At 39.4% G+C, this 22,361-nt stretch overlaps 1 protein-coding gene across 11 annotated transcripts in view; it reads left to right on the plus strand.

Moving 5' to 3' along the window:
• The window catches only part of GAPVD1 (GTPase activating protein and VPS9 domains 1), a 77,665-nt gene that overhangs the window by 24,043 nt on the left and 31,261 nt on the right, over positions 1-22,361 (plus strand). For 5 of the 11 annotated variants that reach the window (XR_013443845.1, XM_078061754.1, XM_036112907.2 and 2 more), the window contains 9 exons: positions 2,391-2,608; positions 4,853-5,696; positions 8,860-8,946; positions 10,561-10,695; positions 10,841-11,030; positions 12,785-12,865; positions 14,377-14,537; positions 17,342-17,471; positions 19,377-19,502. Coding sequence is in view for 10 of the 11 variants with exons in the window: in XM_078061754.1 (XP_077917880.1) it covers positions 2,424-2,608; positions 4,853-5,696; positions 8,860-8,946; positions 10,561-10,695; positions 10,841-11,030; positions 12,785-12,865; positions 14,377-14,537; positions 17,342-17,471; positions 19,377-19,502 (1,939 nt within the window). In the remaining variant the exon portion in view is untranslated. The remainder of the gene's footprint in view (positions 1-2,390; positions 2,609-4,852; positions 5,697-8,859; positions 8,947-10,560; positions 10,696-10,840; positions 11,031-12,784; positions 12,866-14,376; positions 14,538-17,341; positions 17,472-19,376; positions 19,503-22,361) is intronic. The other 6 variants (XM_078061756.1, XM_078061759.1, XM_036112912.2 and 3 more) reach the window with 4 other exon arrangements.

Here is a 22,361-nt window from a genome sequence, read left to right on the forward strand (position 1 = left end):
TTATATAAGTATATGTATGTCACCAGTTTTTCTTAATGTACCCACATGGTTTTGTTATTAACTTAACAACATCTTAGTGGACATACTTATATTTTTTTTAAAAAAGATTTCATTTACTTGAGAGAGAGAGGGGGAGGAGCAGAGGGAGAGGGACAAGCAGACCCCCACGCTGAGCACAGCCTGTCACGGGGCTTGATCCCACAACCCCGAGATCATGACCTGAGCTGAAATCAAGAGTCGGATGCTCAACTGACTGAGCCACCAGGAGCCCATACTTTTATCTTTTGAGAGGAGAGCGGTATGAGGGCCTTCATGATACAGGTGATTTGGAATAACAGCTTTGCATAATTTGCTAGGGAATTGATAAGGTATAAGAAAGTTTTTTTTTTTTTTTTTTTAAGATTTATTTATTTTAGAGGTAGCACGAGTGGGGGTGCAGAGGGAGAGAGAGTCGCAAGCAGACTCCAAGCTGAGTACTGAGCCTGACTCGGGGCTCCATCTCATGACCCTGAGATCATGACCTGAGCCAGAACCAAGAGTTGGACGCTCAACTGACTACACCACCCAGGTGCCCCAAGAAAGTGGTTTTTGAAAGCAGTAAGATTCAGGTTAGATGGTGAGATCTGAAATTTTCTTAGTCTTTTTTTTTTTTTAAAGATTTTGTTTGTTTATTTGACAGAGAGAGAGAGACAGCAAGAGAGGGAACACAAGTGAGGGAGTGGGAGAGGGAGAAGCAGGCCTCCCGCTGAGCAGGGAGCCCAATGTGGGGCTCAATCCCAGGACACTGGGAGCATGACCTGAGCCGAAGGCAGACGCTTAAGGGCTGAGCCACCCAGGCGCCCCTGAAATTTTCTTAGTCTTCAGTAGTTCATTAAAATAAGAAAGTTAGGGGCGCCTGGGTGGTTCAGTCGTTAAGCATCTGCCTTCGGCTCAGGTCATGATCCTAGGGTCCTGGGATGGAGCCTTGCATCGGGCTCCCTGCTCAGCGGGAGGCCTGCTTCTCCCTCTCCCACTCCCCCTGCTTGTGTTCCCTCTCTCGCTGTCTCTTTCTGTCAAATAAATAAATAAAATCTTTAAAAATAAATAAATAAAATAAGAGAGTTTAAAAATTTCTAAAAACAGGGGTGCCTGGGTGGCTCAGTCATTAAGCATCTGCCTTCAGCTCAGGTCATGTTGGATCTCAAAAAAAAAAAAATGTGGTCTGGCAGGCATTCTAGGTTCAAGGGTATAGCTTAAGTAATAATGCTTTAAAATATGTATGCTATTTCTGTCAGTTTGTTTAGCTACTAGATAAATAAGATTCGTGTGATTTCATTGATTCCTTTGGCGAATATTTGTTCAATTCTTGCTACGAACCAGGTGCTCTGCTCAGCCCTGAAATTACAGCTGTGAGTGAATAAAACAGACAAGCCTTACCCCTCCTTGGTGGCCCTTACCTTTTAGTGGGGGAACCATACTCAGCATAATGAACATGCAAGTAGGTATCTGTAATATAATGCTAGACAGAGGCAAGTACTTTTAAAAAAGGTCAGAAAAGGGAATAGGAAGTGACAGTTTCTATTTTAGGAGTTATCTGAGAAGGCCTTTCTAGATAGACATTTAAACAGAGAGAACTGAGTGAAGTAAAAGTACTCGCCGTGCAAAGATACCTGGAGGAACAGCCTTCCAGACAGAGGGATCATCAAATGCAAGAGGCTTTGAGGAAGGGGCATGCTTGGCCTGTTCAAGCAAGGAGGCCAGTGTGTCTGGAGCTATGTGAGCAAGGGTAGAATGGTAGGAGATGAGGTTGGAGAAGTAGCCAGGGGTAGATCCTGTAGGACCTTTAGATTTCATTCTAAATGTAATGTAAGCCTTTGGATGGTTACTAGTAAGGCGATAAGGTGATCTGACTTAAGTTTAAAGGATACTCTATGCTATGTAGAGAACAGACTCGAGTAGTACAAGAAAGGAAACAGGGCGATCAGTTAGGAAGTTGGTGGTTATAGACCTTTGGGTGAGAGATGATGATGGACGTGGCGAGAAGTAGATTGGAGATATATTTTGAAGATCGAGTCAACAGGTTAAGTTGATTGATTGCAGTGTAGAAGGGAGCAGTCAAGGAAACTCTAATGCTAATAAATAGACACTAGACTTGAAAGAAATACACACGTTTTTACTGTGGCGGTCTCCGAGCAGTGGCCTTATTAGGAGCTTTTTTTTTCTTTTCTTTTATCTGTATTTACCAGTTTTTCTATACCTGTAATGCTTCTGCAAAAAATATATAGATTATTTTAAAATTAGAGTTAATCAGAATACTGAATGTAGCCTCTTAATGTATTCTCTTATCCCTTTTGATTTTGGAAAACAGTCTAAGTGACACAAAATTTCTAAACCTGTCTCTTTACTCTTAGTGATCAGCCTTTGTACCTTCTCCACATCTGAAGATGGTGAAGCTGGATATTCATACTTTGGCCCATCACCTTAAGCAGGAACGCTTGTATGTGAACTCTGAGAAACAGCTCATTCAGAGGCTCAATGCAGATGTACTTAAGACAGCCGAAAAGTTGTATCGTACAGCATGGATTGCTAAGCAACAGAGAATTAATTTGGATCGGCTTATCATAACCAGGTAAAAAAAAAAAGGTTTTGAGGCATTAAATTTTATGAACCACTGTAATTCTGTGCAAACTATAAATAAATAAATCTATTTCCAACAAAGTGTATGCTTTCAGATAGTTTGAATCAACGTTAAGGTGAGTCTTATTTTGTCTGTTAATTAACTTAAGCCTTTTATAGAGAATTTTAACTTAAGCATTAATATTTTATACCACACCAATTAATTTTGTATCTTTGTATAATAACATTTTATTGTTGCTAAGAGTAAATTATCTTGTGTTCCTTTTTTTAAGTAGGCTCCACAACCAACGTGGGGCTTGAACTCACGACCCTGAGATCAAGAGTCACACACTCTACCCACTGAGCCAGCCAGGCGCCCTTCTACTTTTCTATTATTATTATTATTATTATACTAAGATTAAGACAGTTTATTTTGAGTAATCTCTATACCCAACGTGGGGCTCAAACTCAACCCTGAGATCAAGAGTCACATGCTCCACCAATTCAGCCAGTCGCTCCCCTTTTCTCCTGGTATTATTTAATATACAGTTGGCCCTTGAATACTGGTTTGACCCATGTGGGTCCACTTATATGTGGATTTTTTTTTTTTTAAGATTTTATTTATTTAGTTGACACACACAGCGAGAGAGGGAACACAAGCAGGGGGAGTGGGAGAGGGAGAAGCAGGCTTCCCGCGGAGCAGGGAGCCCGATGTGGGACTCGATCCCAGGACCCTGGGATCATGACCTGAGCCGAAGGCAGACGCTTAACGACTGAGCCACCCAGGCGCCCCTATATGTGGATTTTTTCAGTAGAGTACTATAAATGTATTTTCTCTTTCTTACGATTTTCTGAACAATATTTTCTTTTCTCTAGCTTACTTTATTCTAAGAATACTGTATATAATATGTATACAAAATATGTGTTAATCGACTATGTTATCTGTAAGGCTTCTTCTTTTTTTTTTTTTTTCAAGATTTTATTTATTTGACAGAGAGATAGTGAGAGCAGGAACACAAGCAGGGGGAGTGGGAGAGGGAGAAGCAGGCTTCCCGCTGAGCGGGGAGCCCGATGTGGGGCTCGATCCCAGGACCCTGGGATCATGACCTGAGCTGAAGGCAGCTGCTTAACGACTGAGCCACCCAGGCGCCCCTATCTGTAAAGCTTCTGGTCAACAGTAGGCTATTAGTAGTTAAGTATTTAGGGAGTGAAAAGTTATGCATGGATTTTCCACTGCACAGGGGGTCAGTGCCTCTAACCCCCACATTGTTCATGGGTCAACTATATGTATTTCCATGTTTTGATTCTGTATATCTATGTCCCAGTTTTATTTATTTTTTTAAAAGATTTTATTTGACAGAGACACAGCGAGAGAGGCAACACAAGCAGGGGGAGTGGGAGAGGGAGAAGCAGGCTCTCCGCTGAGCAGGGAGCCCGATGCGGGGCTCGATCCCAGGGCCCTGGGATCATGACCTGAACCGAAGGCAGACGCTTAAGGGCTGAGCCACCGAGGCGCCCCTACTTCTCAGTTTTACAAACCATTTTTTCACTGTGTTAATACCTTATTATTCTGTTGTTTCAAGAAGTAGTTTTTAGCTCTAAGAGTGGTACTGAGGTATAATTTTGAGAAAAGGAGGCAGATACAGAAAAGTACATACTGTATGATTCCATTTATGTGAAGCTGAAAAAAGCAGGACTGATCTTTGATCATGGAAATCAGAAGAATGGTTATTTTTTTTTTAATTTTATTATGTTATGTTAGTCACCATACAATACATCATTGGTTTTTGATGTGGTGATCCACGATCCATTGTTTTCATATAACACCCAGTGCTCCATGCAGTACGTGCCCTTCTTAATACCCATCACCGGGCTAACCAATCCCTCCTCCCTCCTCCTCTCTAAAACCCTGTTTATTTCTCAGAGTCCATAGTCTCTTATGGTTCATCTCTCCCTCCAATTCCCCCCTCCCCATTTTTCCCTTCCTTCTCCTAATGTCCTCCATGCTAAGAAGAATGGTTATTTTTTGCTATTTTTCATTGAACCTGATTTACTAGGATGAATTTATCCTCCTTTGTACTTTTTGGTTTTGCCTTTCTTTACATATTCAGATGCTGGTGGGCTGAAAGATTTGAGCAGTTCGGAGTGATCTCATTGCTAGGACTATAATCAATCTACATTTCCAGGTTTCAATGGAATGTATGTATTGTATTATTTTTATTGATTTTATTGTTTTGCTTGTTTGCTCATTTTTTAGTGCTGAAGCTTCCCCTGCTGAATGTTGCCAACATGCCAAGATTTTGGAAGATACACAGTTTGTTGATGGATATAAGCAATTGGGATTTCAGGAGACTGCTTATGGAGAATTCTTGAGTCGGTTAAGGGAGAATCCTCGTCTTATTGCCTCCTCTTTGGTTGCTGGGGAGAAACTTAATCAGGAGAACACACAAAGTGTTATTTACACAGTTTTTACCTCCCTCTATGGCAACTGCATTATGCAAGAAGATGAAAGCTACCTCCTTCAGGTTTTGAGATACTTGATTGAATTTGAACTTAAAGAAAGTGACAACCCCAGGCGACTTTTGAGGAGAGGAACTTGTGCCTTCAGCATCTTATTTAAACTTTTTTCTGAAGGACTGTTTTCCGCCAAACTTTTCCTCACAGCTACTTTACATGAGCCAATCATGCAATTGCTTGTTGAAGATGAAGATCACCTGGAAACAGATCCAAACAAGCTAATTGATAGGTTCTCCCCATTACAACAGGAAAAACTCTTTGGAGAGAAAGGCTCAGATAGATTCAGGCAAAAGGTTCAAGAGATGGTGGATTCCAATGAGGCCAAACTGGTGGCTCTGGTGAACAAGTTTATTGGTTATCTGAAACAGAACACATACTGCTTTCCACATAGTTTGAGGTGGATTGTGTCACAGATGTACAAAACCCTCTCCTGTGTAGATAGACTGGAAGTTGGGGAGGTTAGGGCAATGTGTACTGATCTCCTGTTGGCCTGCTTCATTTGTCCTGCAGTTGTCAATCCAGAACAGTATGGAATAATTTCTGATGCTCCTATTAATGAGGTGGCAAGATTTAATCTGATGCAGGTATGCTTTTGCTATTATCATTAATATGGCATTCAGTTGAAAATCAGTTGAGTGAGTAGTGGGGTGGGAACAGAAAATATGATGACAATATGTATATATTCTTACCATTCCCTTTCCTCAAACTGGCTTAAATATTTGCTTCTTAAGAGATAAAAGCAGTTACGGGACACCTGGGTGGTTCAGTCAGTTGAGTGTCCCACTCTTGGTTTCAGCTCGGGTCATGATCTCAGGGTTGTGGGATTGAGCCCTGCTTTGAGCTCCAAGGTCCGGCTCCACCTTCAGCGGGGTGTCTGCTTGAGAGTCTCTCCCTTTGCTGCCCCCCCGCCCCCCGCTTGTGCGCGCATGTGCATGCACGCGCACACACACTCTCTCTGAAATAAAAGAAATAAAAGCAGTTATATTGGGATTTAAAAATATTGTAGTCATAAAGTATTTTGTTAGTTTTTGGGGCACCTGGGTGTCTCAGTCTGTTAAGCATCTGCCTTCAGCTCAAGTCATGATCCCAGGGTCCTGGGATCAAGCCCTGAGTCGAGCTCTCTGCTGCGGGAAACCTGCTTCTCCCTGTCCCTCTGCCTGCCACTCCACCTGCTTGTGCTTGCTGTCTCTCTCTCTCTGTCAAATAAATAAATAAATAAAATCTTAAAAAATATATATTTTGTTAGTTCCCCAAAGATTTAGTTATTTATTTTAGAGAGAGAGGGAGAGCACGTGAGTGAGGGGAGGGACAGAGGGAGAGGGAGAGAAATCCTTGAGCAGACTCCCCACTGGGCTCGGATCCCAACGTGGGGCTCGATCCCAGGACTCTGATATCATGACCTGAGCTGAAACCAAGAGTCAGATGCCTAACTGACTGAGCCACCTAGGTGCCCCTTGTGTTAGTTTTTATTTATTTATTTTTTAAATTATTTTTATTTTTGAAATTTTATTTATTTGAGAGAGAGTGTGAGAGGACAAGTTGGGGTAGAACAGAGGGAGAGGGAGAAGCGACTCCCTGCTGAGCAGAGAGCCTGATGTGGGGCTTGATCCTGGAACTCCAGGATCATGACTTGAGCTGAAGGCAGATGCTTAACCAGCTGAACCACCCAGGCGCCCCTAGTTGATTAGATTTTCTAGAATAGGGCCACCATCCCTTTCCCATGATTTCAAAACCCAGCGTGATTGAAATTATTTATACATCATCTTTTATGCATTATTTGGTAGCAAAACCTGACTTGAGCTAACATGAGACTATTTATCACTGCTAGTTATTCCTTTTAGGGCATGAATACTCATGTTTTGCTGCAGAAATGCGAATACATTTGATTACAGGATGCCACCCTTAATACTGCCTATGTTACATGTATGCACTAATCAACCTTTCTAAAATCTTCAAATTTTAAAATCTGAAACTCTTCTGGACCTCAGTTTCAGAAAGAGGAGTTTTGGATTTATGTTAGCACTTTTCCCCTTTATCATGAGAACTACTGGAATCATGTTACTTATTTTTTTTTTTAGAGAAGAGGAGTGGGGAGGGGCAGAGGGAGAGAGGGGGAGAGAGAGAATCCTAAGCAGGCTCCACGCCCAGTGCAGAGCCCGATGTGGGGCTGGATCTCACAACCCTGAGATCATGACCTGAGCTGAAATCAAGAGTCGGATGCTGAACTGACTGAGCCACCCAGCCACTCCCATGTTATTATTTCTTAAGGGAATCTTTTAATCATATCCTATCCTCCAGAAATACTATAAAGAAGAAATTGAGTTTATTTAGAATATAATATATCTTTGGATGATATTTTTTTTAAAGATTTTATTTATTTATTTATTTATTTTTAAATATTTATTTATTTGACAGAGAGAGAGACAGCGAGAGAGGGAACACAAGCAGGGGGAGTGGGAGAGGGAGAAGCAGGCTTCCCGCGGAATGGGGAGCCCGATGCGGGGCTCGATCCCAGACCCCGGGATCATGACCTGAGCCGAAGGCAGACGCTTAACGACTGAGCCACCCAGGCTCCCCTTAAAGATTTTATTTATTTGACAGAGAGAGAGAGTGAGAGCGGGAACACAAGCAGGGGGAGTGGGAGAGGGAGAAGCAGGCCTCCCGTGGAGCAGGGAGCCTGATATGGGGCTCGATCCCAGGACCCTGAGATCATGACCCGAGCCGAAGGCAGACACCCAATGACTGAGCCACCTGGGTGCCCCTGGATGATGTTTTTTTAATGATAAGTTTTTTCTTCCCAAGGACATTTCTCTTATGTTGGTATGTTTAGCAATTAACTATATAAAAATCCCCGAAATAAAATTTAAAGTTTTTTATCATCTATGAAACAATAAATTTATTCTTAAGATAGTATAGTTGTAGGTTTTTATTTTTGTCATTCCAGTAGAGATTGAATCACTTATTTTCTCAAAATGAGTAAAAAAGGGAATTGTACCAGATATTAAGATGATACTGTATGATATGAGCTTTCCTCAAAGTGTCTTTAAAGAGAATAGATTAGGGTCGCCTGGGTGGCTCAATCGATAAGCGTCTGACTCTTGATTTTGGCTCAGGTCATGATCTCAGGTTTGTGAGATCGAGCCCCATGTTGGGCTCTGTGCTTATTGGGGAGTCTGCTTGAGATTCTCTCCCTCTGTCCCTCCTGCCTCTTCTGAAATAAATAAATAAATCTAAAAAAAATGTAAAGAGAGTAGATTAACAGTTCTCTTTTACCAGTAAGGAACTTGCTCTGTGAATTAACATTTACTTTCCAAGCAGCTCTGTTCTGTAGGATTTTTTAAATCTAGAAAAAAAATTCTACCTTGAGAATTTTGTGAACTATAAAGGGAAAAGTATTTAATATTAACTTCAGGTAATTTGAATCAACTTTTGCAGTGAATTTTAAAATTCCTAAATGTATGAAAAGTATAATACCAGAAACAGAGGTATTTTATTTTTATTTCATATTGTCAATGTAATGTTAAAATAAAAATTTCTATTTATTGTCTATAACTCTTCATCTAAATATAGTAAAAGCTGATGTAGAGAAGATACACGTTTAATTTGGGACCCTGCTTTGCATGCCTGGTCAGATGGTGTAAATATTATTATGAAACAGCTTTTTAGACTGGAATGGAAGCAGTTTCATAGAGAAGAATTTGTAAATATCTATAGTCCGTGTCTCCCAACTACTGCTTTGGGTTACAGGTTGGCCGCCTTTTGCAGCAGTTGGCAATGACCGGCTCTGAAGAGGGAGATCCCCGGACAAAGAGCAGCCTTGGAAAATTTGACAAAGTAAGAATGAATACTATCTTGTGTGAAATACCATTTATAGAAAATTTTGCCAAAGTATTAGTGAACTTAACTATTGTCTTTCTTTAATCTTGTCCTTTAGTTTATTAAGAAATTACTCTTTTCAATTACCCTTGGTATAGCTATAGAGAATACAATGTTGGATCAGCAGCATTTAAAGGAAGATGTAACTAAAGATTACTAATTCTCACTTAATTGAAGTGTTGAGGAGATGCCACTGTAATGAGAGCCAAAGAGCTTTTAAGATTATTTTATTTTAAAAATTTGATAAGGCGCCTGGCTGGCTCAGTCAGTAGAGCATGCAACTCTTGATCTCGGGGTTGGAGTTCTAGCCCCATGTTGGATGTAGAGATTACTTTAAATATTTTATTTATTTATTTATTTATTTATTTATTTAGAGAGGGCGTGCATATGCAGGCAGGGGGAGGAGCAGAGGGAGAGGGAGGGGGAAAGAATTTCAAGTAGACTCCATGCTAAGTGCAGAGCCCCATGTAGGGCTGAATCCCATGACCCCGAGATCCTGATCAGAGCAGAAATGAGGAGTCCAATGAGCTGCTCAGGCTCCCCGGGGCATAGAGATTACTTTAAAAAAAAAAAAAAAGTCTTAAAATAAATAGGATGGCTCAGTCAGTTGAGTGTCTTGAGTTTTGGGTTCTGTTCAGATCATGATCTCACGGTCCTGAGATTGGCCCAGGTTAGGCTCTGTGCTCAGCCAGGATCTGCTTTAGAGTCTCTCCCTGTCCCTTTCTTTCTGTCCCTCCCCACTGAGTGCATGTGTGTGCACACGCATACGCACTCTCTCTTTCTAAAATGGATGAATAAATCTTTAAATCGTGTAATTAAAAAAATCACAAAAGGAAATGAGCGACAATTGTATAATTTTAAGTGTATTTCATAAATATGTTTTATAGCATTGTTCAGTTAAATTAGATTTTAATCATATTTGAGTAGGCTATACATTCAGCCTTATTTATTTATTTATTTATTTTAAGATTTTATTTATTTTTCAACAGAGAGAGAGAGACCGCGAGAGAGGGAACACAAGCAGGGGGAGTGGGAGAGAGAGAAGCAGGTTTCCCGCTGAGCAGGGAGCCCGATGTGGGACTCGATCCCAGGACCCTGGGATCATGACCTGAGCCGAAGGTGGACGCTTAACGACTGAGCCACCCAGGCGCCCCCCCCATTCAGCCTTATTTAAAATTCAGAGGTTTATAGTGAAATTCCACTTTTACCTCTGATCTCTAACCTTTATTTCCTCCCCAAAAGGTTCTCGATGTTCTCAGTGTTTCATGTTTTCTTCAAGAGGTCTATATGTATACAAGCAAATTCTTACATATGTTTTCCCAGTCACCCCATCCATCCCTTTTCACAAATGGTAGGGGAGTGTGTACTGTTTTGTGTCATGTTTGTTTCACATACCAGAATTTCATGGAGACAATTCTGTGTCAATTTAAAAAGAGTTTAATTTTTTCATTGTTGGGTTTAATATAATTTTCAAGAAGAAAAACTTTTGCGTGCTTGTCTACCTTAACCAGAAATTTTGTCCCCTTATTTTAAAGAGGAAATATTTCACTGTGATCTTTTCCTGTTTAACAGAGCTGTGTTGCTGCTTTTCTTGATGTTGTGATTGGGGGCCGTGCAGTGGAGACCCCTCCAATGTCCTCCGTTAATCTTCTGGAAGGATTGAGCAGAACTGTGGTTTATATAACCTATAGTCAGCTTATTACTCTGGTAATGGCCTTATTCTTTAATAGGATTTTCTCAAAAGTAATTTATCTAAGCATGGGCAGAGTCATAGATAAGTACATTGTGTGAGAAATAGATATTGTGTTTGAAAAATTGATCTCACTAGCTAATGTCCTTTTACCTTTGCCAGGTGAATTTTATGAAGAGTGTGATGTCTGGAGATCAACTGAGAGAAGATAGGATGGCTCTTGACAATTTATTGGCAAACCTGCCCCAGGCAAAGCCAGGAAAAAGCAGCAGTTTGGAAATGACTCCCTATAATACTCCTCAGCTGTCTCCAGCAACCACTCCAGCAAATAAAAAGAATCGATTGCCTATAGGTAAAGAGCATTTCTCATATTCGGGCTTTCCCTTAAGTATAGTATTTTTTTATTGACCTTTATTACTGCTCAGTGTTTTGGAATATGGTTTTAAATAATTTGGGAAAGCCTTTCCCTTTGTGTTTACTGATACTAATACAATTTTTAAAAATTGGACCAGTTAAGGTTTATGTGTAGGCTTTAGCTTTATCTAGACATACTTTTCATAGTTAATTGAGATCATGCCACCTACAGTATACTTTATTGATATTTTTGTAACTTTTTTGGGAAAATTTTGAAAGTGTCAGTATTTGAATTATGTAGCCCTGTCATTTCTTCAAAGTTCTAAATAATATAATAATAACGTAGAGGTTTCTGTCGGTAAAGTTGAAAATACAGTTACAACTTTTCCATTATTGTTATTTTTAATAATTTTTATCAAGTGAGCTAAGGTTATCTTTGTTATTTTATAAAATAAAGGTTTCATTTTGTCAAGTTTAAGAATTGGGTTTAATTAAGTTTTATTCACTTAGTAAACATCTGTTATCTATACACACACACACACACACATTTAGTATTACCATGTACTCTGTACCAGACTGTGGATGAGCACTTTATAGATGTTGTTTCATTTAATTCATGCAAAAAATCCATGCAAAAAGAGTAGGTGTAATGACTATCCTGCATGGGGGGGCACTGTGTTAGACACTGGGGATACAAAGACCACTAGGATATGCCGTTGCTCTGGTAGTTGCTGATAGTCTAGTTGGGGAGAATAAGAGGAGACCAATTGCTGTCATTATGCTGTGTTTGATGGAGATAAGCATACATGGAGGCTTATGGGGCACCCATGTTGGCGACGGTGTCAGGAGAAGATCCTGGAGACAGTGAAGCATATACCTTCTCTTGAAGGATGAATGGGAGTTAGACAGAGTAGACCAGAGAGGGAGAGAAAGAGTGTTTAGGCCAAGGGAGCAGTGTTTTAGTGCCCATTTTTTAATGAAAATGAGCTTAGCAACAGTTAGTGAACATTAATAGTTATTTTACACATTTTGAAGAATGGGATTTCATTTTTAAACTTCCATGAGCTGGTTTGTTAAGAACTGACAGTTTCTTAAAATTAATCCATCTTACATTTAACCTAATATGGAATAATATCATCAACAAAAATATGGCATCGTATCTTCAAGCCTTTGGCTTTCATCATCCCAAAATGTCAGTTTTCAGAATTAAAAATAGAAAAAAAGGAAGTTTGACACTCAGTGATTTTTAAAAAATATTTATTTATTTTAGAGAAAGAGAGAGGGAGTGGGAGCACACGAGCAGGGCAGGGGGCAGAGGGAGAGAGAGAGACGCAGACTCCCCACTGAACGTGGGGCCTGATGTGGGGCTCGATCTCACAACCCTGAGATCACAGCCTGAACTGAAATCAAGAGTTGGGTGCTTAACCAACTAGCCATCCAGGTGCCCCAGCACTCAGTTATTTTTAATATTATAACCTGTTTGCACTTTTTTAACATGAAGAAATAAATGATTTTTAGTAAATCAGAGATTTTTTCCTCCATTATTCACTCCTGTACATTAGTTCTTTCATTTCTTGTCATCTAGAAGTATCATTAAATATGGGTATAATGGAAAATAAACTTCAAATGTTTGCCCACTATTAGCTTGTATAGTCATATGACCTGGTCATTGAATTTATTTCATATTTTTAAAAAATGTGTCCATTATTCAGAGGGTTGATTTTCTTTCTGTTTAATGCTTTCGCAACCCAGGACAACAGTTAGCAGCCATCACTGCCTGGGATCCCTCAGCCACCAATCTCACTGCTCATATTACTCTAGTAACCCCATTTGGTGGGTAATAGGCTGTTCTTCCTCTTCTTATATAACTTTCATTTAAGAAATAGTATATGAAAGTGTGCTCCATGTGCATGTTGCTTTTGCTTTATGTAAATTGCTACATGGATTTTGATTACTTGCATTTTTATAAATTATAAGGTTTGTTGCTTAAGATTCATGTAGTTGTTCATAAAGTTGGATTTAAGTTCACAGTTCAGTAGAAGACAGTGAGTGAGTGTCAGCAAATAAAAGGTGGGAGTGAGCCTTTGTTCGACTTTTGGAAATTGATCTGTGCTCTGGATTTTGAAAGTAAGAGTGATTAATGAACAGATCTACAGCATTGTGTAGAGGACTCTCTATTTTTTTTTTTAAGATTTATTTATTTATTAGAGAGAGTGGGTGCACACACCGGGTGGGGAGGGGCAGAGAGAGAAGGAGAGGGAAAGAATCTCAAGCAGACTCCCCGCTGAGCGCAGAGCTTGACATGGGGCTCAATCCAACAATCCTGAGATCATGACCTGAGCCAAAACCAAGAAACCAAGAGTCGGAAGCTCAACGGACTTAGCCGCCAGGCGCTGGAAGAGGATTCTTTATATTTCTGTCTTCAAGTAGGTCAGCTTTCACTCAAAGTGAAGTTGAAAGACTTTTGTTATTATAGAGTGTTTTTGCTTTATGTCTGTGCTTTTGATTATTTTGCACTGAAGTAGAATTTCTATTTAGTATTCCGGTTGTACTGAATTTTACTGCCGTCTGAAAGAAATTTGAAGCTTATCACGGAAGACTTAAACTTATAGAGAAATTGTCAAACTATCTAAATCTTTCAGTGTCCAAAAGTTCTTGTAAGATGTGTAGGATGATTATTTTAGAAAAAAGTATTACTTGTTTTTACTTATAGGTAAAACTTGCTTACTTATAGAAAAAAAGCACCCCAAAATAATTAGATTTTTCATTAATTTAGAATGTTTCTATAAAGCAGAAGGGAAGGGAAGTCTTTTTTCCTGCATTTTTGGAAGGAGATTAGTACATTTCAGGAAAATCAATGTGTCTTCAAAAACTGATTCTGATTTTGTCAATGGTTGTCCAATTAGCATATATTACTTTATATGGCTCTCAGATTTCTGTATGAAGTTTTTTGATGCTTGTAAGTTCAGTGACAGTTAAATCCTTTTATAGGAGAAATAGTTGAAGGTATCTTGATAAGAAATAAGGTAGTGCTCTTCTTGTTACTCCAAGCCTTAAGCTGAGAGATGTGTTTGCTGTTCTGCAGGCGTGCTCATCCGTGTGTCACTCGATGTCAGATACACATAGACTATTGTTTCTATCAGTTTTGAAGGAGAATCTGTGTCAGTCATCAGAGTAACTGGGAAGATGTAGGGTTTTTTTTTAAATTCATATTCTCACCCCTCTTTTTTTGTGCATGTGCAAATGTCCTACATTAATAGAAGATACATTTTTGTATTTACTGTACCATTTTCTTCGTCTTGTCTTGTTCTCTAAATTATCATATTTGAATATTTTTTTATTAGCAGCTCGAAGTAGAAGCCGCACCAATGTGCTAATGGACTTACATATGGACCATGAAGGGTCATCTCAAGAAACCATCCAGGAAGTACAGCCAGAAGAGGTTTTGGTCATTTCCTTAGGGACAGGTCCCCAACTCACTCCAGGGATGATGTCGGAAAATGAGGTATGAATGTATTGTTAATTTAACTTATAGCCATCAATATTAAGGAATTAGCTTCTTTTTTTTCTCATTCATGGTCTCTTGCTTCTATAAGTCAATATGCATTTAATGAGTGCATTAAATGCCAAACTCCCTCTGAATAGTTCTAGGGGGCCTTTCACATTAATACATTGAATTGATAGCATGGTAGCTGGTGATTAGGTCTACACCAAGAGGAATTTTCCTCATTGTGTAGAAGAGACAGGAAGCCAGGAAATTGTAGTATGGAAATTGAAAAGACTTTTCCAGTGACCTGTAGGAAATGTTTTTTGTTTCTTTCTAATGATGTAGTGGTATTCTTGCTTTAGAGAGCCAGATTGTTTAGAAATACTGTCTGTTCTTTGGTTGGTTAGGAAGAAATGGAAGACAGAACTGAAAACGAAGAAAGTAAAATATTTTGAAGAAATGGTCTTGGGATGTGGGCATCGCTTTTAAGATATTTGTAAACAGAAGAGCTTGGGACAGAGGGAAAAAGAATGAAGAAATAAAAAAGAAGCAACATTTTATATTCAACACGGACTGCTTATTAGTCAAGAAAACCTATTCATGGGGCACCTGGGTGGCTCAGATAGTTAAGCATCTGCCTTCGGCTCAGGTCATGATCCCAGGGTCCTCGGATCAAGTCCCGCATCGGGCTCCCTGCTCAGTGCAGAGCCTGCTTCTCCCTCTCCCTCTGTCATTCCCTCTGCTTGTGCTCTCTGGCTCTATCTCTGTCAAATAAATAAATAAAATCTTAAAAAAAAACCAAAACAAACCTATTCATGACCTGGGACGAAGTGACCAGTTCTAGTGGTCGATGAAATGATGGTAGTGGTTGATACAGCCGTATTTGGAACTGTGGCGTGACCGTTAGGAAAGAGTTCTGTCAAATTCCAGAACTCTGTACACACACACACACACACACACACACACACCACAAATGAGCTGGCAAAAACTGTCTGAATTAACTTTTTAGGAACTCTGGAATGTAATAAACTTATAACATCTAGGGGAATGTTGAATGAGGAAAAACAACTGCTGAATTTCAGTCAGGGAGCTCTGTGGCATTTTACCTTCCCGTGTTAACCTTCCTCCAGTTCCCAGCTCTGGCAGCCTTGAATCCCTGTGTAGGGAAATATCTTCATTATGGTATGAGCCTTTTGTTTGCTGTTAATCTTATCATTCTCTAGGCCTTTAGATATATTTTTCCTGAAGATTCTTTGTACGTTGCTCACTATGAGTTTAAAGTACCAAGTTATCTTAAAAATACAAAATGTAAAAATTTTATGTCTGCATTTAATTTCAAGCAATAGGAAAATAATTCTATTTTTATTTATTTATTTATTTGAGAGGGAGGGAGGGGGGAGGAGCAGAGGGAGAGGAAGAGTTTTTTTTTTTTTTTAAGGATTTTATTTATTTGAGAGAGAGCACCAGCAGGGGGAGGGGAAAAGGGGCAGAGAGAGAGGGAAAAGCAGACTCCCCGCTGAGCAGGGAGCCCAACATGCTGCTCGATCCCAGGACCCTGAGATCATGACCTGAGCCGAAGGTAGACGCTTAACCCACTGAGCCACTCAGACACCCCAGGAGAGAGAGAATCTTAAGCAGGCTCCACACCCAGTGCAGAGCTGGACGTGGGGCTCCATCTCACAACCCTGAGATCATGACCTGAGCCAAAAAGAGTCAGACGCTTAACCAACTGAATACCCAGGCAGCCCAAGATAACTCTATTTTTAAATGGCTTTTTAAAAGCATCACATGAATAAAGGTATAGAGCCATTAAAAAACCCTCTAATTTACTCATTTAAATGCAGGGCCAAAACAGCACCTAGAGGGTTTTGGGTTTTTTAATTTTTCTTCTTTTTAAGTGAGGAGACTATTCTTCCTTCATATTCTGCCAACAGCCTAGGATCTCAGTGGCTGTGATTTCGAGTTCCAGGTGTGCTTAAACATGCTGTTAGACTTTCAGCAAAGCACTCAGTTCTTCATTAGGTTGGAGATACATGTTTCCAGCAGAGTTACGAGGCTTGTATGTAGTGAAAAGTAATTCTGTTATTTGGAAGTCATCTAACAAATAGAAACCTTGTAAAAAGGCCATCAGCTCTAAGCTAGAGATGGCTGTGAAGTCACACTTCAGCTTCTGGTATGGACTTTTGTGGCTGTCTATATGGTGATCGAGACAAGGTTCAAACTGGATTGATTGAATTCTGGTGCCTACAAGATAATTTGTTCCTATGTTTTCTTCCTGTTAAATTAGCTTATTAACTTTCAAAAAAATGTACTGCAAATTTAATGTCATTTTGCCATGCAGAATGCTTTCTGTGCATTTTTTAATTTAATCCTCAACAACTCCATGGCATGAATACTGTTACCATGATTCTTTAAAGATAAAGCTTAAATCACTTACCCAAGATTACATAGTTGGCACATGGCAGAGCCAGAAGGACCACCAGCTTGCTGATTCCAAAGCCTTTTGATTCTTATGATCCTACCCATTACTCACTATACCCGATTGCCTGTTCAATCTCTGATACCTGGTGATGGAAGGGCATAGGTTCACTTTTGTTTTAACTGATCTACTTTTATTCTAAGGGTACTTAAAAGCTTGATCAGAATCTTGTGAATGGGTTTTTAGTTAAAAATGAGAATTTTAAGATTAAGAAGAACGTAAATATGCATTTGCTGTGGTCTGTTTTCCTATTAGTAATCTTTCAGTTCTGATAAACCAATGACATTTTATTTTTTATTTTTTTATTTTTATTTATTTTTTTTTCTGGCATTTTATTTGTCAGGTCCTAAACATGCAACTTTCAGATGGAGGACAAGGAGATGTCCCTGTCGATGAAAACAAACTCCACGGTAAACCTGATAAAACCTTGCGCTTTTCCCTCTGCAGTGATAATCTGGAAGGAATATCTGAAGGTGAAGGGTTACTTCATTCAAAGAGTTGTGTGATTCAAGTAATACTTTGTTTTGTGATCTTTAAAGGAGCCTTATAAATTATAATTATACCATCTGTTCCTCAACCTGAGGAGAGTAATGAAGTTTTCCTCTAATGACCTTGAACAGTTGGCTATAAAGATTGTTTCTGGAATAAATGAAGATTGCAAGAAAAAAATTAAAAAAGAAAAAGATTGCAAGAGACCTTTGATCATATAAAATGGAGAAGATACAAGTCTTCATTGAGACTTGAATAATGCCAGGTTTCTCTAGTATTAATTAATGTATACCAAAGCTTATGGAGCTCCTTTAGAGGGATATAGTGCATGTCTAGATGGGAAAAATGGACTCACTAGTATTTTAGGATGTTGTGTATACTTTTAATGTTCTGTATTTCTTTATTTACACACATGCACCTTTATGAAGCAGGAAGATACAATGGAAATGGAATAAAATTAGAAAATTAAAAGCGTAGATTGTGAAGTGAGAATTTGTCATTTCATGTATGAGGACAGACTTTTTTAATGAAGAAAGTTCAGTTTACTATCTTTTCATTTTTTTTAAAGATTTTAATTTTTTAAAGATTTTATTTGTCAGAGGAAGAGACAGAGCGTGCACAAGCAGGGGGAGCGGTAGAGGGAGAAGCAGGCTTCCTGCTGAGCAAGGAGCCCGATGCAGGACTCGATCCCCCCAGAACCCTGGGATCATGACCTGAGCTGAAGGCAGATGCTTAACCGACTGAGCCACCCAGGCGTCCCAAGTTTACTATCATTTTAAACAAAACATAATAGCTTTTCCTTTTTCTCTAACTTTTTAGAACAGAAGTAATGTACATTCATTCTAGAAAATGCAGAAAAGAAATGGAATCATCTGTAATTTTACCATTCTGTTTTTTTCCTGGGTGTGGAGCCCAACATGGGGCTTGAAATTATGACCCTGAGATCAAGACCTGAGCTGAGATTAAGAGTTGGATGCTTAACCGACTGAGCCACCCAGGAGCCCCTACCATTCTATTAAAACAGCATTTCGATTTTTATTTATAGCAAAAGTAGGTTTATGTTGTTTTGTAACCCTTTTTTGTTTAACAGTATAGCAGTGACATTTCCCTTTGTAATTTAACATTCTTAAGTATCTTAGGTTCTTAATGGTTTTTTTTCTTTAACTTCAAGTGGGGATAATTTAAACATTCTTGTATGATTAAACATATAGATTGTTTCTGCTTTTCAAGCATCATAAAAAGCCCTTTGACAAGCAACTTTAGATGAATTTTTGAATTGTTTCCTAGGATAAATTCCTAGAAGCACAATTGCTGGCTTAAAGGGCGTGTGTATTTTTAAGGTATGGATGCAGTATTAAAAGCACCTCGGGGCACCTGGGTGGCTCAGTTAGTTAAGCATCCCACTCTTGAGTTCGGCTCAGGTCATGATCTCAGGGTAGTTAGATTGCACCCCATGTTGGGCTCCATACTGGGCATGGAGCCTTCTTAAGATTCTCTCTTCCTCTCCCTCTGCCCCCCCAAAATAAATAAAAAAATTTAAAAAGCACCTTAATAAAAATAAGTACATAAATAAAAGCACCTTGGGGCACCTGGGTGGCTCAGTTGGTTAAGTATCTGGCTCTTGATTTCGGCTGAGGTCATGATCTCGGGGTTGTGGAATCAAGCCCTGCATCCGGCATGCTCAGCAGGGACTCTGCTTGAGATTCTCTCTCTCCCTCTGCCTCTCCCCATGCCCCCTGCTTGTATATTCTCTCTCTTTAAAATAAATACATACATAGCAATAAATAAATGTACCTTAATCAGTCTTCAGTCTGTTTTGAAGGCATGAAAAGTTGCATGGTGGCTCATGACTTTTAAAAAGCTCACTCACAGTATAAACATTTCTCTAGGTCCGTCAAATCGCTCCAATTCAGTATCCTCTCTAGACTTGGAAGGAGAGTCTGTATCAGAACTTGGAGCAGGACCTTCTGGGAGTAATGGAGTTGAAGCTCTACAGCTATTAGAGCATGAGCAAGGTAAAGTGAAGCTGAACACAGTTGCTCAAGTAGCAAAGAATTTACCTGGCTGCAAGATAAACTGTGTGTTTTCATGTAGATTGGCTGTGTTCAGTAAAAGAATAAGTTTAAGTTGATTATATAATGACTATTAAACTTGCGTTTATTCATAGTTCTTTCAGTTCTTAAAAATGTTTAGTTGGTAAATGAATTTTTTAGGCTTAAGCTACATAGAATAATTAAAATGAATTGCTTGAATTCTATAATAGTTAGCATTTCAATTCTGTAATATTGACATTTTAAGGGATACAAAGATAAATACTTGGGGTTAAAGGAACTTAGAATAGGGAGAAGATGGTATACAAATGTCTAAAAGTGTTATAAAAGTGCCTTGGCAGTTCTGAGTGAGAGATACATGTGGTTGGAAGTGTAGGGGAAAGCTTAGTGGAAGAAAATGCTATAGCCTTAAAGCCCGGCTCACATTGCGTTGGCAGAAACTCAAGATGGGGCATTCTAGGTGAAGGAATAGAATAGTATAAGCAAGTCAGGGAAGTGGGAAACCATAGTACTTACTCAGGAACTATCAAATAGGGGAATAATGTGGGGTAAGGATTGAAAAGTAGATGGATACATATTGTGCTTTAAGAAGATTAATTTGAAAAAGTTCTTTGGATTTGTTCATTTAAAGATCACTGGTGGCCTTCGAGGGAGTGTTGAGGGCAGATTGCAGATCAGCTGGGTCTGAGACCTCAGTTCATTTTCATAAAGGAAAAGAGCATTGCCAGTTGGGATATGTGTGGCTTAAATAAAAGTAATATTGTATTTTACTGGATTAGTTTGTCATATCAGTTAGGATTAAATTTTCTGCACATAAGAGAGAAACCTAAAATAGTACCTTAAGACAGAAGTTGAAAGAATATCACTTAACAAGCCCTCTAGGTGATTCTGATGTAGGTGTGGCTGTTCTGATGTAGGTGGTTGGTGGTCTACATTTTGTGAACACTAGGTTAAGAAGTAAATTGGGACAAATTATAGACTGCTTCTCATTAGTCAAGGGAAGAGAGAAAACTCTTTCAGGGGGATGTATTCAAGTCAAGTGAAGAAAATATTTTAGTATGGGCTTATCAGTTAACTATTTCCAGAGTAATTGCTACATAACAAATCATCTCAAAACTTAGTGACTTAAAACAACAAACATTTATTTGTGCACTCATGTCTGTGGGTCAGCTGGGTGGTTCTGATTTGGACTGGGCTGACTCATGTATCTGCAGTCACTGGTGGTTGAGTAGGGAGCTCTGCTAATCTTAGCTGGGGGATAGTTGGTCAGTGAGGAGAGCTGGCTGCTCTAGGATGACCTTTGCTTTGTTCCATGTGGTCCCTCATCCACCAGCAGGCTAGCTTAAGCTTGTGCTCATGGCAGAAGCAAGGATGAAAAAGAGGGCAGAAGTTTATAAGGGTCTTTTGAGGCCTAGCCTTGAAACTGGCACACTTTTTTACTCTTTTAGCCAAAGCAAGTAACAAGGCCTGTGCAAATACACAGAGAGGGAAATATATCCCATTTTTTTTTATTAGCACATAATATATTGTTTCAGGGGTACAGGTCTGTGATTCATGAATTACACAATTCACGGCGCTCACCATAGCACCGTGAGCACCCTCTCCAGTGTCTGTCACCCAGCCACCCTATCCCTCCCACCCCTGTCTTTTGTTTGTCTCCCTCTCTGATTTCATCTTGTTTCGTTTTTCCCTCCCTTCCCCTATGATCCTCTGTCTTGTTTCTCAAATTCGTCATATCAGTGAGATCATATGATACTTGTCTTTCTCTGATTGAGTTATTTCGCTTAGCATAGTACCCTCTAGTTCCATCCATGTCATTGCAAATGGCAAGATTTCATTTTTTTTTTGATGGCTGCATAATATTCCATTGTACGTATATACCACATCTTTATCCATTCATCTGTTGATGGACATCTGGGCTCTTTCCATAGTTTGGCTATTGTGGACATTGCTGCTATAAATGTTGGGGTGCAGGTGCCCCTTCGGATCACTACATTTGTATCTTTGGGATAAATACCCAGTAGTGCAATTGCTGGGTCATAGGGTAGCTCTATTTTCAACTTTTTGAGGAACCTCCATACTGTTTTCCAGAGTGGCTGCACCAGTTTGCATTGTGAAGGAGGGTTCCCCTTTCTCCACATCCTCGCCAACGTCTGTCGTTTCCTGACTTGTTAATTTTAGCCATTCTGACTGGTGTGAGGTGGTACCGCATTGAGGTTTTGATTTGTATTTCCCTGGTGCCGAGTGATGTTGAGCACTTTTTCATGTGTCTGTTGGCCATTTGGATGTCTTCTTTGCAGAAATGTCTGTTTGTGTCTTCTGCTCATTTCTTGATTGGATTATTTGTTCTTTGGGTATTGAGTTTGATAAGTTTTTTATAGATTCTGGATACCAGCCCTTTATCTGATATGTCGTTTGCAAATATCTTCTCCCATTCTGTCGTTGTCTTTTGGTTTTGTTGACTGTTTCCTTTGCTGTGCAAAAGCTTTTTATCTTGATGAAGTCCCAATAGTTCATTTTTGCCCTTACTACCCTTGCCTTTGGCGATGTTTCTAGGAAGAAGTTGCTGTGGCTGGGGTCGAAGAGGTTGCTGCCTGTGTTTTCCTCAAGGATTTTGATGGATTCCTGTCTCACATTTAGGTCTTTCATCCATTTTGAGTCTATTTTTGTGTGTGGTGTAAGGAAATGGTCCAGTTTCATTCTTCTGCATGTGGCTGTCCAATTTTCCCAACATCATTTGCTGAAGAGACTGTCTTTTTTCCATTGGACATTCTTTCCTGCTTTGTTGAAGATTAGTTGACCATAGAGTTGAGGGTCCATTTC

The sequence above is a fragment of the Halichoerus grypus genome, chromosome 14 (genome assembly GCF_964656455.1).
Source record: "Halichoerus grypus chromosome 14, mHalGry1.hap1.1, whole genome shotgun sequence".
NCBI classification, from domain to species: Eukaryota; Metazoa; Chordata; class Mammalia; order Carnivora; family Phocidae; genus Halichoerus; species Halichoerus grypus.